The sequence below is a fragment of the Halichoerus grypus genome, chromosome 9, assembly GCF_964656455.1.
Source record: "Halichoerus grypus chromosome 9, mHalGry1.hap1.1, whole genome shotgun sequence".
Lineage (NCBI taxonomy): Eukaryota > Metazoa > Chordata > Mammalia > Carnivora > Phocidae > Halichoerus > Halichoerus grypus.
This window is the reverse complement of record NC_135720.1, coordinates 112,108,679-112,126,454: the sequence shown is the minus strand read 5'-3', so window position 1 is coordinate 112,126,454 and position 17,776 is coordinate 112,108,679. Positions and strand designations below refer to the sequence as shown.

At 41.7% G+C, this 17,776-nt stretch overlaps 1 protein-coding gene across 1 annotated transcript in view; it reads right to left on the bottom strand.

The window, feature by feature from the left end:
* PXT1 (peroxisomal testis enriched protein 1) overlaps positions 1 to 17,776 on the bottom strand; it is a 47,344-nt gene that overhangs the window by 3,638 nt on the left and 25,930 nt on the right. Inside the window, exon 3 of the mRNA XM_036097193.2 lies at positions 3,496 to 3,626. Within this exon, the coding sequence (XP_035953086.2) occupies positions 3,496 to 3,626 (131 nt within the window). The remainder of the gene's footprint in view (positions 1 to 3,495; positions 3,627 to 17,776) is intronic.

Here is a 17,776-nt window from a genome sequence, read left to right as displayed (position 1 = left end):
GGCAAGATATCTTTAAAAGTCTAGGGCAAAGCCAGCTTTGTAAAATGCTGCAGGGAAAGCTAGGGCAGGCATAAGGATAGACACATAGATCAATGGAACAGAATGGAGAGTCCAGAAATAAACCCTCACATTTATGCTCAATTGATTTTTGACCAGGATGCCAAGGCAATTTAATAGGGAAAGAATAGTCCTTTCAACAAATGGTGCTGGGACAACTGGGTTGTCCATACGCAAAAGAATGAAGATGAAATTTTAACTCATACCAATATACAAAAACTAACTCCAACTGGATCAAAGACCTAAATTTAAGAGCTAAAACTATAAATCTCTTAGAAGAACATATGGGTGTAAATCTTCATGACTTTGGGTTCGGCAATGGTTTCTTAGATATGACCCCAAAAGCAGTAGAATCAAAAGAAAAAATAGATAAATTGAACTTCATCAAAATTAAACACTTCTGTGCTTCAAAGAACACCGTCAAAAAAGTAAAAATGGGAGAAAATGTGCAGATAAGATATCTGATAAGGAACTTACAACTAGAATGTATAAAGAATTCCTACAACTCGATAATAAAAAGATAAATAACCAAATTTTAAAATGGGCAAAGGATGTGAATAGACATTTCTGCAAAGATACACAAATGAGCAATAAGCACATAAGGAGATACACAACACTAACCATCAGGGAAGTGCAGATCAAAACCACAATGAGACTCCACATCCACCAGGCTGGCTATAATAAAAAAGACAGTTAACAACAAATGTTGACAAGGATGTGGAGAAACTGTCACCTCACATCCTGCTGCTGGGCCACAATGTAAAATGGTGCAGCCACTGTGGAAAACTGTCTGGAAGTTCCTCAGAAAGTTAAATATAAAGCTGCCCTGTGACTCAGCAATTCCATTCCCGGATATGCTCCGTGAAGAACTGAAAACATATGTCAACACAAAAACTTCTACACAAATGTTCATGGCATCGCTATTCATAACAGTCAAAAAGTTGAAACAACCAAAATGTCCATCAACTGATGAATAGATAATATATACAACTGAATAATATTCAGCAGTAAAAAGAAATAGAATAGGGCACCTGGGTGGCTCAGTTGGTTGAGCGTCTGCCTTCGGCTCAGGTCATGATCCCAGTGTCCTGGGATCGAGCCCCGCATCAGGCTCCCTGCTCAGCGGGGAGTCTGCTTCTCCCTCTACCCTGCTCCTGATCTCTCTCTCTTTCTCTCAAATAAATAAATAAAATCTTTAAAAAAAAAAAAAAGAAAGAAAAAGTAGAATACTGATGGGTGTTACAATATGGATGAACCTTGAAAAAAACATGCTAAGTGAAAGAAGCCAGACATGGAAGGCGGCATGTTGTATTAGTCCACTTACATGAAATATTCAGAATAGGCAAATCCGTGGAGACAGAAAAGAGTTGGGTGGGGCTGGGAGCAAAAGCGGGAGGAAACGGAAGTGACTATTAACTATTGGGTCTGGGGTGTCTTTCTGGGGCGATAAAAATGCTCTAAAGTTGATTCTGATGATGGTTGTACAGCTCTGTGAATATTCTGAAAACCATTCATTGTATAGTCTCAACAGGTGAATTGTACAGTATGTGAATTTTATTCTTCCATAAAGTTATTTATTTTTTTAAAAAGCTGGGGGAGTTCAGTGTCAACTTATTAAGCTGTAGACATAAATTTAAGACATAAGTAAATTACAACTTCAAACGGAAAGAAAGAAAGAAAGAAAGAAAGAAAGAAAGAAAGAAAGAAAGAGCGGGGAGGGAGGGAGAAAAACGGAATAGGAGGTTACATAGAGCAGTGCCCTCTTGACTGGGTTGAGGCAAATACAGAAAACAGGTGTTGTGATTTGTCCTCCTCTGTTCTCTCCTCTTCAGGGAAAAAAATTAGAGCACTCAGAGTTAGGAGATAAAGATGCAGGAACGTTGAGCTAAGGACCTCCCTAGAATTCACAAAGTACAGTCATCAGTGAAAACTTTCCTACAGAAGAAACTGTAGCCTAGAAGGAAAATGGTGACTATCGGGAGTATGCTGTGATAAATGATCCGTAGCAAAGAGGTGGTCAACTGGGGCGCCTGGGTGGCTCAGATGGTTAAGCGTCTGCCTTCGGCTCAGGTCATGATCCCAGGGTCCTGGGATCGAGTCCCACATCGAGCTCCCTGCTAGGCGGGGAGCCTGCTTCTCCTTCTGCCTCTGCCTCTCTCTCTCTCTCTCTCTCTCACTCTCATGAATAAATAAAAAAAAAAAAAAAAAAAAGAGGTGGTCAACTCCAACTATGAAAAGGGCAAAGGCAGAAAACAAATTAATTTTTTGGCTGAGATAACATTTAGTGATCATTTTCCGTGGGTCAGGCTCTGTTCTAAGTGATCTACACGGATTATCTCATTTGATTTTCACAGCAGCCTATTCTCTGACCCTTCATTCACGTTTTGTCTCAGGGAATGTTTTATCTGAGGGAAAGGCTGAGTATTGTCCACCTTCGGACCAGACCATAAAAGAGGTCATGGCACCCCCTGAAGCCAGCATGATGGCAGCAGCAGTGATGAGCAAGAATTCATCACAGGACAGGTCCGTTTGAGGGAAAGAAGTTGGGCTCTGGGACGCCTGGGTGGCTTAGTCTGTTAAGCGTCTGCCTTCGGCTCAGGTCATGATCCTGGGGTTCTGGGATCGAGCCCCGCATCGGGCTCCCTGCTCAGCGGGAAGCCTGCTTCTCCCTCTGCCCTGCTCCTGATTGATCTCTCTCTCTCTCAATAAATAAATAAATAAATTCTTTTAAAAAAAGAAGAAGAAGAAGAAGTTGGGCTCTGAGGGCAGTCCCCCACCCCCCACCAGGGAGCCCACATATCATTCTCTCTCCACTGCCTTCTCTCCTAATCAGGAGAAACAAAGAAATCAGCAGGAGTAGGGCTTAGATCATCACCTCTGGACGGTTCAAGGAGGAAAACCACCACTAAGGCAGAGGTTTTTCCTCCCTGATTGAGCATTAGATTCAGCTGGGAAGCTTTTAAAGTGCCTGATGCCCAGGCCACACCTCATGCCAATTAATCAGAATCTCTCAAGTTGGCGCCCAAGCAGCTGTGGTTCTTAAAACCGCACAGCTGAATCTAATATGCACCCCAGTTTGAGGGTGTGGAGCAACGTTTCTCACACTTTAATGTGCACGTAGATCTCCTGGGGTGTATGTAAAAAAATAGATTCTGATTCCAGCCCTGAGGCTGGGGTCTGAGATTTTGCACATTTGACCAGCTGCCAAATGATGCTGCTGTCTAGCTGTCCATGGACCACAGTTTGAGTAGCAAGTGTGAGATCAAATACTGGCTTTGACTCAGGTTCACAATTTTCAGATCTAATGTTTCATGATCTGGACGTTATTAATCCATGTGTTCTGCTAATTCCTGGGCGTCCCAGCCACTTGACAGCCATTGTTCTGTTTGCTCTTCCTCACTACCTGACTGGCCGTTGCTGGGGAAACCGAAGACTCACCTCTTGAACCATCCTACAATCGATGCTGTCCCCGATGTTTCTCAACTGCATGGCCAACTTGTGGATTATTTCCTCCTGGTGATGGTTCTGGCCAGTGCTACTCTCCTTGGGCTGAGAAGGCAGATCGTGATCTACACGGACAGAAAAGAGTTCAAAAGAGATTATTAACTATCTATAAATCACTCACCATTAGTCACTAAAAACTGTCTTAGACAATGGAGAAGGATGAAATCTCATCATCAATGATTATAGAAAAGCAAAGTCTTATATTGGAATAGATTAGCTCTGTTCAATAAAAATGTAATTCAAACTACATATTAATTTCAAACTTTCTAGTAGTAACATCTAGTAGTAACATCAGTAATATATTTCACTTAAGATGGTATATCCAAAGTATTACCATTAAACATGTAATCAATATAAGATTATTACCAATATGTTTTACGTTCTTTTTATTATACTTAAGTCTTTCAAATCCAGCACAAATACCTACAGCACATCTCAATCCAGGTGCTATCCTGCTTTCCAAGTGGAAAATCTTGATCTGTATTTGGATTTCATGCAATTTACAGTTTATTTTTTTTTAAAGATTTTATTTATTTATTTGAGAGAGAGAATGAGAATGAGAGAGAGAGAGAGAGAGAGCATGAGAGGGGGGAGGGTCAGAGGGAGAAGCAGACTCCCTGCCGAGCAGGGGGCCCGATGCGGGACTCAATCCTGGGACTCCAGGATCATGACCTGAGCCGAAGGCAGTCGCTTAACCAACTGAGCCACCCAGGTGACCGCATTTTACAGTTTAAAAGGTAGATTCATACAGCCGAGTTGTTCCAAACATACTTAAAAGTTTTCCAACAATGAAATCAAGCGTGAGTTTTTAAACTTAAATAAATTGTAAATAAATAAAACTTAAATTTTAGTTCCTCAACGGGCCACATTTCATGCGCTCAGGAAGCAAACATGGTTAATAGTGATTGTACTGGACAGGGCAGGTCTATATCTTTATAGTTTTGTAAAATAGAGTTTTCTACTTCATGCTTATATCCATGATCCTTGAATGAGTTTCTCTAAACCTTATTTGCTTCCAACAACCAATGAGTGTTTTGTTGGTTTTTTTTTAAAGATTTTATTTATTTGTTTGTTAGAGAGAGAGAGAGAGAGTGGGCGAGAGAGCGTGAGCAAGGGTATAAGCAGGGGGAGCAGCAGAGGGAGAAGGAGAAGCAGGCTCCCTGCTGAGCAGGGAGCCTGATGCGGAACTCGATCCCAGGGCACTGGGATCATGACCTGAGCCGAAGGCAGACGCTTAACCGACTGAGCCACCCAGGCGTCCCAACCGGTGAGTGTTTTTAAGCAACACTATGAGTAAACTGCTGTGCTGGCTGCTTTGGGGAGTTTACAAAGAATAAAGACATGGTTTCTGTCCTTAAGTTGCTTACAACCCACTGATTAGGGATGAAACAATTACCAAGTGCTTCAGGAATACAGAGGAGGAGGAAATAAATTTGGGCTAAAGTAGATATAAGTATGGCTTCATAGATCCGCCAAATTTTGCATTGAACCTATTTTGTTTCAATACAATTTGAGGACTTTGATTTTTCAGGCTTTGTACTGAGAGACTAAGCCCTCTCCTCACGAAGTCTAGCAGGAGAGAGACACAAACTACAATTCAACATGTTATATGTAGTAAGAGCAAGGTCTACACAGAGGAGTCAGGGCAGAGGTCCCAAAGAAAATGATAGAACTGAGTTCAGTCGTGGAGAATGAAGGATGAAGAATTAGCCAGAAGAAGGGAGAGATGGGGGTGGGGCGAGCTGGGGAGGAGTGGCAAACAAGACCTTCCACTCTATTCAATAGAGCAGGGGACCCACTGGGGGGTTTTCAGCAGGAAATGACAGGATCAGATTTGCTTCTAGCTCTTTCCCTCCAGAATCGGAGTGGAGATGGGTAAGACTTAAGGCAGGGAATGCATTAAGAGGCTACTGCAAAGTGCTGCAGAGAGATGATAGGAGTTGCCTTACAATAACTAGCATGCTTACCACACACCAGACCATACGGGCATTGTCTTACTGACTACTCCCTCGCAATGACCCCCATGCAGTCATTACCCCACGCTACAAATGAGAGAGAGCTGCGGGTTAGGGCAGCACCTTTCAAAGTTGGCTCCGCCTTGGAATCCCTTGGGGAGGCTTTTAAAATTTGCACTGTTCAGGCCTCACTCCATTCCAGTGAAATCAGTTGAGCCAAGCATCAGTATTTTATTTAAAGCTCCTCAGGTGGTTCCCATGGGCAGCCAGCTTTGTGGACTGGTGGTTTAGAGGGGTTGCGTAATTTCCCCAGGGTTTGAAAGCTCTTAAGTGTGAGAGGCAGGATTTAAACCCAGGTCTGCCTGGTTGCAGAGCCCATGCTCTTAAACCTCAGCATACAGAGCCTGAACTAGTACTAACCGGAAGTAATCTAACAGGGGTGGCGTGATGAGAACAGATTCTATAAATATTTAGGAAGCAGAATAGGCTGGAATTTGGCAATAGATTAGCTGAGAAAAGTGAGGGAAAAGGAGATTCTTACTTTTCCAGCTCAGGACACTGGAAACGTGATGGCACCATCACCCTGCACAGAGAATGAGAGTCAAGGGAGGACAGGTATAGAAGGCAGAGGAGGCAGGTTGAAAGAGGAAGATGGTAATTTAAATTCATTTATAAATTTGAGATACCTGTAGGACATCTTAGCGGGCATCTGGGATATATCTGAAGCAAAAAAAAAAAAAAAAAAGTATATATCTGAAGCTCAAGGGATGTCAGAACTTAAAGATTTAAGAGTTTAATTTCTTTATTCAGTAAAAATGCAGGAGTGGATGAGATCTTTCAGAGTTTATATAGCTAATGGATAAGATTAATGGTTAACAAGGTAAGCAAAGGAGCAAAAGCCCACAAAAATGACTGAGAAGGAATAGTCAGAGTGGTAAAGGGGGAATCAGGAGAAACAGTGTTTCCTAACCATTTTTCAATGCTTGTTGAAAATTTCTTTCTCGGGGCACCTGGGTGGCTCAATTGGTTAAGCGTCTGACTTCGGTTCAGGTCCTGATCTGGGAGTCCTGGGATTGGGCCCCGCATCAGGCTCTACACTCAGTGGGGAGTCTGCTTCTCCTTCTCCCTCTCTCTCTATCCCTCCCCCCGCTCATGTTCGCTCACTCAGACTCTCTCTCCTCTCTCTCAAATAAATAAATAAAATCTTTTTGAAAGAAAAGGAAATTTCCTTCTAAAATGTACTGATGGGCAATGTTACTTGGTTAACGATGGTATACACAATGTGACTGTGTGTGTGTGTATGTGTGTGTTGATGACCATGATTCTGAATCCTGAAACACACCTTAGAGTCCTTTCATTAAAGATGCCGATCGTTGTCTGACTTGCCCACACCTCCTTCCAAAAGAATCTGCCATGTTGCCTAAGCAATCAAGCTCCTTCCATGTCCCCACCCCAACCCCAGGCCACAGCTGTTTGGATCAGAGATGGATAACTGACCCAAGAACATATAATCCACTGGCTGGCCAGGTAGTCAGAACCTCGCCCTGAAAAAGAACAGGGTCCCTTCCTCTCTGTTCAACGTTCAGGAGACTAAGAGAAAAATCGGCAGCAGGACCAGGAATGCTACAGGATTATGATGGGCCTAGGGTAAGTCAAATCCATTTGCAAGCAAAAATTATGAAGGGGAAGGAAACATTGAAAGGAGAGATGGAGGAACCTGGTTGACAGAGAACTAAGCGAACACTTATTAGGAAAGCAAAACTCAAAGAAAAAAAAAAAAGACTGGCCCCAGAATTGCCTCAGAACCTGACCCCTCCAAGTTCAGTTCCTCACCAGCAACCACAGGTTTTTGGAGGTGACTGGAGTAGGTTTCTCTTCCCTGCAACCAAACGAATAATCATCAATATCCGTATCAATTATCATTGTCCAGAGCTGTCAAATGTAGGAAAAACTGCTTAGGAAATTGTGTTGGCTATAAACTGGCTTCAGGACAGACTTTGAAAGTGAAATTTAAAAATTAGGTTTCTGGGGTGGGGGGCACCTGGGTGGCTCAGTCGTTAAGGGTCTGCCTTCAGCTCAGGTCATGATCCCAGGGTCCTGGGATTGAGCCCCGCATCGGGCTCCCTGCTCAGCGGGAAGCCTGCTTCTCTCTCTCCCACTCTCCCTGCTTGTATTCCCTCTCTCGCTGTCTCTCTCTCTGTCAAATAAATAAAATCTTAAAAAAAAAAAAATTATGTTCCTGGGGCACCTGGCTGGTTCAGTCGGTGGGGCATGTGACTCTTGATCTCGGGGTTGTGAGTTTGAGCCCCATATGGGGTATAGAGATTACTTAAACATACAATCTTTAAAAAATAAATAAATAAAAATAAAATATTTTTAAAATGATAAAATAAAATAAAAATTAGGTTCCTGGTACTAGTGGCTCTTGTTTCGGTTCTGGTCATTTACCTATTCCTCTTAAAAGTTGAATGCAGAGACATCTGGGTGGCTCAGTCAGTTAAGCATCTGCCTTCGGCTCAGGTCATGATCCAGGGTCCTGGGATCCAGCCCCTTGTCTGGCTCCCTGCTCAGGGGGAAGCCTACTTCTCCCTCTCCCTCTGCTACTCCCTCCCCTCCGCCCCCTCCAACCCCCCTCTTGTGCTCACACACTCCTAAGCATACTCTCTCTCTCTCTCAAATAGATAAATAAAATATTTTTTAAAAAGGTTGAATGCAAAATGGCTTCAAGGCTCTGCTGTACCCAACCTGTTTAGTCAGCATTATTTGCTGACTAAAGAGAGACCGGTATCCCTGTCCGATACACATTTACACAGCAAAATAGCTATGCCACCATATTATAAGAAATATTATAAGGTTACAGGAAAGAAATCATTAAATCAAAGCTCTAAAACAGTCATATATTGGAGAAGTAAAAAGTCTTGTGACAAGATGACCAAAATGAATTAAACATAAAAGTAAAACTCTGTATTTTCCAAGTATCGAATTTTTAATATCCAGAGGGAAAAAGTATCTTGCTCTATGCTGAAAAGTTGTGTGACTGTATACATGTGTATATCCACACAGAGTTCTGAAAATAAAATCATAGTCTAAATGGCCTACTGGGAAATTTGGGACAATCATGTGGTTACTCTTTTTGCAAGAATAATTCCTTCATAAAGCATATAATAAGCCTCAATGTATTGGAACTTTAAAAAAATATTGCTGTGTGTTGGGGCGCCTGAGTGGCTCAGTTGGTTAAGCGACTGCCTTCGGCTCAGGTCATGATCCTGGAGTCCCGGGATCGAGTCCTGCATCGGGCTCCCTGCTTGGCAGGGAGTCTGCTTCTCCCTCTGACCCTCCCCCTCTCATGTGCTCGCTCTCTCTCAAATAAATAAAATCTTTTAAAAAAATAAAAAAATAAAAATAAAAAAATATTGCTGTGTGTTGAGAATCTTACATAAGAAACTTTGACCACCTGTCCCTTCAGTTGCGTTTAGGAAAACTTTCCAGCAAACATGCTTCTAAGATTTTATAAGTGTTTCTCTGCTGTGAATATTTTAATTTCTCCTATGGTGATCATGCTTTCATAATCTTGATTTTGTTCACTAAAAATTGAGATTTAGGGACTTCTGGCTCAAGGCTGGACACAAGCATTGGCTTCCCATTGCCCCTAATCCCTCCCAAGACACCACCAAAATGAATGTATAAAAAAAGAATAAAACCACAACAGTGAAAAGAATGGGAGACCAGGTCAACAGCAGATGAGAGATCTATAGGTGTTTCTGGAAGGCAGAAAGCAGATGAGACAAGATATGGACAAATGAGCCAGGCAGAGAAAGCACCGAGACCTCACCACAGGAGCTCCTGAGGTTTGGAAGCCCATTTACTCCACCAAAACCCCAGGGCTGGGAGAGGGAGAGCCCACATTGACCGGAAGTCTGATGGGGATCAGCTGTACCACATGGTCCCCTTGACACCCCCAGGCCACTATACCTCACACAAACTTCAGGCAAAAAAACCCAGAGCGCTCTTCTCTAATGGAAGAGAACAAATCTTGTGGAGAATGCTAAAGCTTCCTTACGAATGTTGGTGCCTCAAATTAAAGGTCTCCTTGTTGTAGCATTTGGGGGACCTGGGGCTAGAAAGTGAGCTCCCTAACTCATCTCCCTAAAGTCCCCCCAACTCAGAGCCCTCCTATGCCCCCATTTGAGTCCCCACTCAGTGGGGAGTCAGTTAGGCAGAGTGGTAAAATTCTGAAGCCAGATCACTTGGGTTCAAATGTAAAATCCACTACAGATAACACTGTAACCTGGGACAAGTTATTTAATCTCTCTGTGCCTCAGTTTCTCCAACTGTAAGATGAGAATAGTAATGTACTATTTCATCAACCCTAAGATTTTTTAATGCCTCCAAAATCAGAATGTATTTTATAACCTATGGCATGTCATATTTAAACAACATTTACCTTCTTAGTGTAAGAAAATTATGTTATATTTTACAATTGATGTAATTATTAAGCCTAATGAAATATCATAGTAACTACCTCATAGAGAGGTTGTTGAGATGACTGAATGAGTTCATATATTTACCCTGCACAAGTGCCCCAAACATGGATAGACACTACATAAGTGTTAGTTACTGTTACCACCTAAGAAAACAGTCCTACTGACACAACAGCAGAAAAAACCCATACCAGCTACCCAGTCCATATTTCTTTAAAATAAAGGATCACTAGGCAATTGAAAAGGACCACAGAATGCAAGAGAAATACCAGAAAAACAAAAAAAAAACTAATCCTGAAGAATACATGTAATTTAGGGAATGGAAGAGAATATTTGCCAATTCTAATGCATATATTTTGAGAGATTTAAGAAAATATCACATTCAAGAAACAGAAGAGAATGCTATGAAGAAAGAACAATCTTAGAACAAAATCTTTCCAACTGTAAAAATATGATTGCCAAAATTCAAAATACAATGCATGTTCTGAAAAAATAAAGTCAAAGGAAATCACTCGGGGGAAAAAAATCAGAAAGTGAAAAATATATGAGAGAAGAGATACGTGATGTAGAGGGCGAATATGGAAAGATGGGCATCTGATTTATCGGAGTGCCAGAAAAAGAGAAAGAGGGGGAAATTTCAAAGCAAACAGTGTAAGAGAGCTTCCCAAAGCTGAAGGACACCAAACTTCAGATTAGAAAGTACCCCCCCCCCGCCAACACACACACACACACACACACACACACACACACACACACACACACACAAAAGCCCCACCAAGTTCTCAGAACAACAAATAGGGAAGTAAAAACCTAACCTCCAGACCATATTAAAATTTCAAAACACTAGGCGTAAGAGATGCTAAAAATCTCCAAAGAGAAACACAGATTAGTTTGGCCACTGACTTCCCAACAACAATGAATACTAGAATATAAAGGAACCATTTTTGCCCTCAAGAATTTTATAAAAGATATTTTCAACCTAGAATTCTATGTCTAGCTGAACTCTCAATCATATGTGAGAGGCAAATGAAGACATTTGCAGATCTGCAAGGGCTCAGGAAGTTTTCTCCCATGCAGAATTCCTTAGGAGGTCTCCTGAGGGAGTATCCCAGTAACACCGAGCGAGTATGACTAAACCAAGAAAGAGAAAGACAGAAGATTTAGCAGAAGGTGAATCCAACCCAGGTGAAGGAAAGTCCCAGGATGACAGTGGGGCAAGAGGCCCAGAGAGAGACTAGATGGAGCCAGAGAACAGCTCTAGAAGGGCAGGCCCCTGAGCAAGGGAGATTTAGTAGAAGAGCTGGTATGGCTGAAAATTGGGGGAAACTCAAAGAAATGGAAACTATAAATCATGTGGCAGAAGAGAAGGAAAGGCAGTGAGAAAGTCCAGAAAACAATAAAAGGTCATACAGGAAGTTTATGGTCTGAATGTGCAGCAAATTTTAATGTGGCTTAAGTTGAAAATGAAGGAATTGTTTTTTAGTTCCTTTCAACAGGGTATTTCTCTGTGTTCACCTTCATGGCACTCTACCTATATGACTGGGCAAAATTTTAAGCAATTGCAGCTTTCGTCCCTTGTTTCATGGGTGATTACTTTGAGGAAAAAAATCATTCCAGTACATATGGATTTTATTGCTGGCAGCCACCACCCCTAAACCCCAGAGTCTTGCACAACCTTTTACCTTTGGATGCTGACACAATGGGTGGACAGAAATGAATATGAAGACATGCCGACACATCTGCTTCCAGATTGGAAAACACATACCTCCCCTCTGCAGAGACAAACCACCTTTATCAGAATGCAAGGCCTCACCTCAAACTCAGTGGGACCTTTTCTTTTAGCTGAGGAAAGGAGCTTCTTTTAGGAGAGCTTGAAGCCATTAGCTAGTGCTTTAAGTTCAACCACTTTGAACATTGAAATCTGTCACGTGCAAAATCAACAGTCATTGTCTCATTTCACAGGACATATCTTTTCTTCATCAAGTAAACGTATTACAGTTGAATGTTCAATGGCTAACAATACCTGAGCTGAGTAATAATTTCAAAACAGTTTGCCTCAATTTAGTGGGACTACTGATCAATCTCAGGAAGGCTCAAAGTCTCTCACGAAGGACAAACTGCCCTTTTTAAAAAGGACTGCTGGTGTCACCCAGGATTGAAGTATAGCAAAAGAGAATTGGTCATGCAAGAAGGCTAAAAGGAAGTTTGCACGACAGTGAAGTGTGAATTTGAGCCACCAGACTAGATGAAGCATCAAGAAGTAGAGACTACCCTTCCAAGGGGTGCCCTGATGAAGGAAGGAGAGAGAACAGACAGTAGCAAGAGGAAGAGGTTTGTCGAAGGAATTTTCTAGGTTGAGAGTCTTGAGCGGGTTTTGTAGGTTGAGGAGAGGAATTAGAGCAGGAATAATGGAAACAGAAGATAGAGAAGAGCAAATTGTTGAGGCAAAGTTCCAGAGGTTTAGGAGCAATGAGGATGAAAGCACATGGAAAGATTAACTTTGAATCAAAGGTGAGGGGTGCGGGTGCGCCCTTCCTTTGAGGTAGAATAGGAGGTAAGATGTGACGTTCAGATAAAGAAGTCTGGGGCAAGGGAGAAGGAGATTCAGGTGTTTACCCCAACGACATCAATTTTGTACATGAAGCAGGAAACTACACCATCTGCTGAGAAAGAGGGGGATCCTGAAGTGGCTGAAATTAGTCACTAACAGAAATGGAAAAAAGAAAGCTGACCAGAGTTGTATAATAATAGGAGCTAAAGACAACCATCACTCCTCCCTCCCCAAAAAAGAGAAAGAAAACATGTGTATATATACTTGATGGGCATTCTCTTTCCAGCTGGTAGGTGTCCTAACCTTGAACCTAAAGAAAAGAAATTTTTATCCTATCCTCCCATAGGGGAAGCTTCAAGGCTTGGCCCAGTTATTTTCTAATGTCCTGTTCTTAGGCAAGATACTTACCTTCTCTGGGCCTCAGTTTCCCCATTTGTTAAAAAAGACTCTACGATTATTATGAATATTAAAAACTGATGTTCATAAAGTGCCAGGTATATAATAAGCCTTATATTAAATATCTTAGCTATTACCACTGAACTTGGTATTAGGCAATATTTACATAGGTATAAAAATATAAAACGAGTTTACTGGTTTCTAACTTTTAGACTCAGCTGATAGACAAAGCATGGAAGAGTTGCTTGTGGCTGGTGGCCAGAATGTAAATGCTAACAACTCCGGCTATATAAAAACTTAAAAAAAAAGTGTAAGGGACAAATAGCAGGGTGTGGAAGGCCGAGTGAGCAAGAGGATAGGGAAATTAGTATCTGCGTCTTATAAAATGGGGAGTCATGTGATAGTGCTGAAAATATATGAAATGAGAAAGAGGAGTTTAAATTACTGAAGTTTCCAAAGACAACAAATAGAAGTTTTACAATAATAATTTAACTATCAACCATGAGAAGAGAGGGTATAGTAATGAGCTAAACCTCATTTGTCATGTTAAAGAATCAATGGGGGAAAAAAAGAATCAATGGATGGCACCAATTTGATAAACCAAGAGATAGAAGAATAAACACACATTATTTAGAACAGTGGTTCTCAACTGTGGCTGCACATGACGATCAACTTAGAGACTTAAAACAAAACAAAACAAAACAAACAATTTTGTTGGTCTGGGAATAAAACTACACATTGGTGTTTTTTTAAAACTCCCCAGGTGATCCTAGCATACAGCACTGAGACTCACTAAACGGCACAACTGGAAACCATAGCCAGTTAAAGAGTTTCCCTTCTGGAAATGGGACAGTGGGATGGGGATGGAGGTGGAAGGAGAGGCTGGATACTAATTTAGCCTTCGTTTATTCATTCATTCATTCAACAAATAATGTAGAAGGCCTTCTATGTGCCAGGCATAGGCCCTTTTGACCACAACATCTCTAGTACTAGTTGATTTTTTCTCATGGACATGAGTGCTTGGACAAAAAATTTTAATGCAATGAAAACACAGCATCATTACCTGAATCCACACATTTAAATACTTTGGGCAGCCAGTGAGAACCACTTCTGCTTGAGTACAAAGTGCATCACCTATGCAGGGTGATACAGTTAGAAAAAAAATCTTTCACAAGGGGACAGCCAGGCTGTGAGCTGACTGGGAAAAGACAAAGGGAAGAGTGTCTAAGGGCACTGGAGAGTACCCACCCTACTCCACAGGCCCCCTTTCCTACTGCCAGATGCCACTGAGCCATGGCTGCCTGGCTGGGTTCAAAAGTAAAGAGCTCTGAGGGTGCCCGGGTGGCTCAGTCGGTTGAGCCTCCAACTCTCGATTTCAGCTCAGGTCATGATCTCAGGGTCCTGGGATGGAGCCCCATGGTGGGCTCCGTGCTCAGCGAGGAGTCTGATTCTCTCCCTCTCCTTCTCCTTCTCCCTCTTCCCCTCTCTCTACTCATGCTATCTCTCTTTCTCTATAATAAAATAAAATCTTAAAAAAAAAAAAAAACTGCTCTGAGGGCAACGGGCCCCAGAGTTCCCAAACCCTACAACAGGGTAGAGAGGGGGAGGGAGAAGATAGGCAGGGAGGGCCAGGGTCTCGGTGCATTAACTCCCCTCAGCCAAGAGTAAGCCCCTAAGAAGGTGGCTTATGTAGTAGGTGAAATATATGGCCCTTTGATAAAAATTGCAACCATTCTGCCTGTCATTTCAGTTTCTATTGTTGTTTTCAAGAGTATCATGAAACCTATACACATTAATGACATTCTCGTCTCAGGCCATTCTGGCATAACACCCTAATGATTAGTTGACACTCAACCAAGGATTATTTGAGGGTACCAGTGAGGTCTGAGAGTTCACCCAGGAGACAAGGTGCCCAGAGAGAAGAAAGGGCAACCAAGTAGGGAGACTCTCCAAATGGAGGTCACATACTTCATAATGGCTTTAGGGCCAACCCTGCCTGTGCCGATCAAAAGCATAAGGATTTGCATCTATTAGTTTAACTGATCAATTAACTGTCAGCTGGGAAATACAAAATCCAGTATCTGCATCAGGAAGATGGAATACACGTTGGATACATTTTAGTAATGCACAGTGGGAGAAATGAGGAGCTATGTAGAAGCCAACAAGACTTGGGTAGCTCAATTGGGTAGGCAAAGGGGCAGAAAAGGAAGGACATGGAGAAAGGATGCAACAAAGGATTAAGTGTGCCAAAGAGAGAGATGTGTTTTGCATTCTGGAACTCAACATAATAACTATTTATATTTTGTGCATGTCTGACTAAGTGGTGAATTCCTTGAGGACTGTATCTATTTCATAACTCTGAGACCTAGCTCAGTGCCCTGCACATAGAAGGTCCCCAACAGATATTATTATGATTATAAAGATGCAGTTGCATAAGGGCACCCCCTTAACGAACGACTGAGCCACCCAGGCGCCCCACTCATGAGATACTTTTTAAATTAAATTTTGAGGGGTGCCTGGGTGGTCAGTCGTTAAGCGTCTGCCTTCAGCTCAGGTCATGATCCCAGGGTCCTGGGATCGAGCCCCACATCGGGCTCCCTGCTCAGCGGGAAGCCTGCTTCTCTCTCTCCCACTCCCACTGCTTGTGTTCCCTCTCTCGCTGAGTCTCTCTGTCAAATAAATAAATAAAATCTTTAAAAAATAAAAATAAAAAATGTATCTCATGAGTCTCATATTGTATTGTGGTTATACAGAAAAATCTTTGTTCTTAGGAGACAAATTATTTAGAGATGGAATTATTTAGAGATGAAGTTAGTAGATCCACAGCTTTATCTTATAACTTCCTTTGTAGCAAAGAAAAACATCTGTACTTGCATTCGTGAGTATGTGTGTATATGAATGTAGAGACAGAGAGAGATAAAAAGATAAAGCAAATGTGCCCCCTCCACCAAAAAATGGTAAATTCATGCAAAGGGTATACGACTAACCATAGTCTTATGTGTGCAACTTTTTTGTAGATTTTAAATTTTCCAAGGTAAACGTTAGAAAAGAAAAAAAACACCTCAGGAAAGTCCTTAAAAGTGAAATAAAACATTTCTATTTAGTTTCTATAAACTCTTTGGAGTGCTTTTCAAGGCTCTTAGAATATATCTCGACTTCTCTGTCCATCCTTCTTACTCTGTTTGACCAAATTTTACCTTTGAATCACATCTCAAAAATTACTTTCTCAATATGGCTTTTTTGAATCTTCCAAAATAATGTGATCGCTCACTACTGTGAATATCTATAGTGCTTTTAGTTCTATTGAGATACATCATACTCTAAATTTTGTTATCATCATTGAATGTTTTGGGACGCCTGGGTGGCTCAGTCAGTTGAGCACCTACCTTCAGCTCGGGTCATGATCCAGGGGTCCTGGAATTGAGCCCCATTGCGGGCTCCCTGCTCATCCGGGAGTCTGCTTCTTCCTCTCTCTCTGCTCCTCCCCCTCTGCTTGTGCTCTATCTCTCGCTTTCTCTCTCTCAAATAAATGGAATCTTAAAAAAAAAAAAATCTTTGCATGCTTTTATTATATAAAACAAGAGATGATAATGTATATTAGATGTGTGTATTGCATACTTACCTATTGTACATACGTTGTCGATAACAATAATTATTAGTTATGAGTTACTCCCTAAGAACTTAACAATTGAAAGAAAAAAGAAGTGTCTTTGATAATTAGAGGCAAGATTAATTTATGTGTAGTGGAAATGAGTGAAATGGGCAGTCACTGGAAGAGGAGAGGCTATCAGCTCTCCCTTGCCCAATGGGCTCCCTCTGCCTGCAACTCCCACTGTCATTAACTCCTTCAGGTCTCAGTCCAGGGTTACATCTTGAGGGAAGCCTTCTCTAACCTCCCTGCTAGGTCAAAGCCCCATTATAGCATCTGGACCTCTTCTTAGCACTTATCACATTATATTTAACATTAGTATGTTTAATCGACTACTATCTGCCTCCTTTACCAGACTGTACGCTTCAGGTCGGAAGGGACTGTTAATGTTTTTGCTCACCACTGTCACCCCAGTACCTTGCACAGTGTTTGGAATTTAGTAGGCCCTCGTTTTTTTGTTTTTTGAATGAGTAAAAAATATGTCCATCTAGAGGAAGAGGGGGAGAGTTGATGAGACTTAGAAGAAAAGAGAGAGAGGCAAAAATGAGCATCCAAGCACTCTCAAAGGGAGAAAGAGGCTGAATAACTGGACTCTCTACCGACTTCTACAATCAATATACCCCATTTAAACTACTTATACACCTACATGCATACATATACACACACACATACACATAGTTCTGCCCTTTCCTGCCAGTAATTATCACATTTCTAGAAGTGGAAAAGCCCTCTTTTTGCTCTAAGTTTTGTTTTCCCAGGAGTTTCTAATTTCCCTTAAACGACGTTATCAGGATGGTTTCTCTGGACTTCCCAAGATCCTCCGCATACCCTCAACTTTTCTAAGAAAAGGCGGCTTCAAGTTCCCCTTACAAAAATTATGTTTTCTTTCTCCAAAGAGTTATACGTTCAAACGTGTCTCTTTCCCCAAAGGAACCGAGACACATTTTGGCTTCAGCGAGTCACTGAATAATGACTGGTGATTTCCATTTTCAATCTGTGTCCAAAAGCCAAAGAGGGGATAAGGGGACCTCTCAGTAATCAGCTTCCTCAGTAGGAGTTTTACGTGGAGCAGTACTTAAGACTTCTTTTTAAAAATATTTTATTTGTCAGAGAGAGAGAGAGAGAGCACACACACACACAAGCAGGGGAAGGGGCAGAGGGAGAAGCAGGCTCCACACTGAGC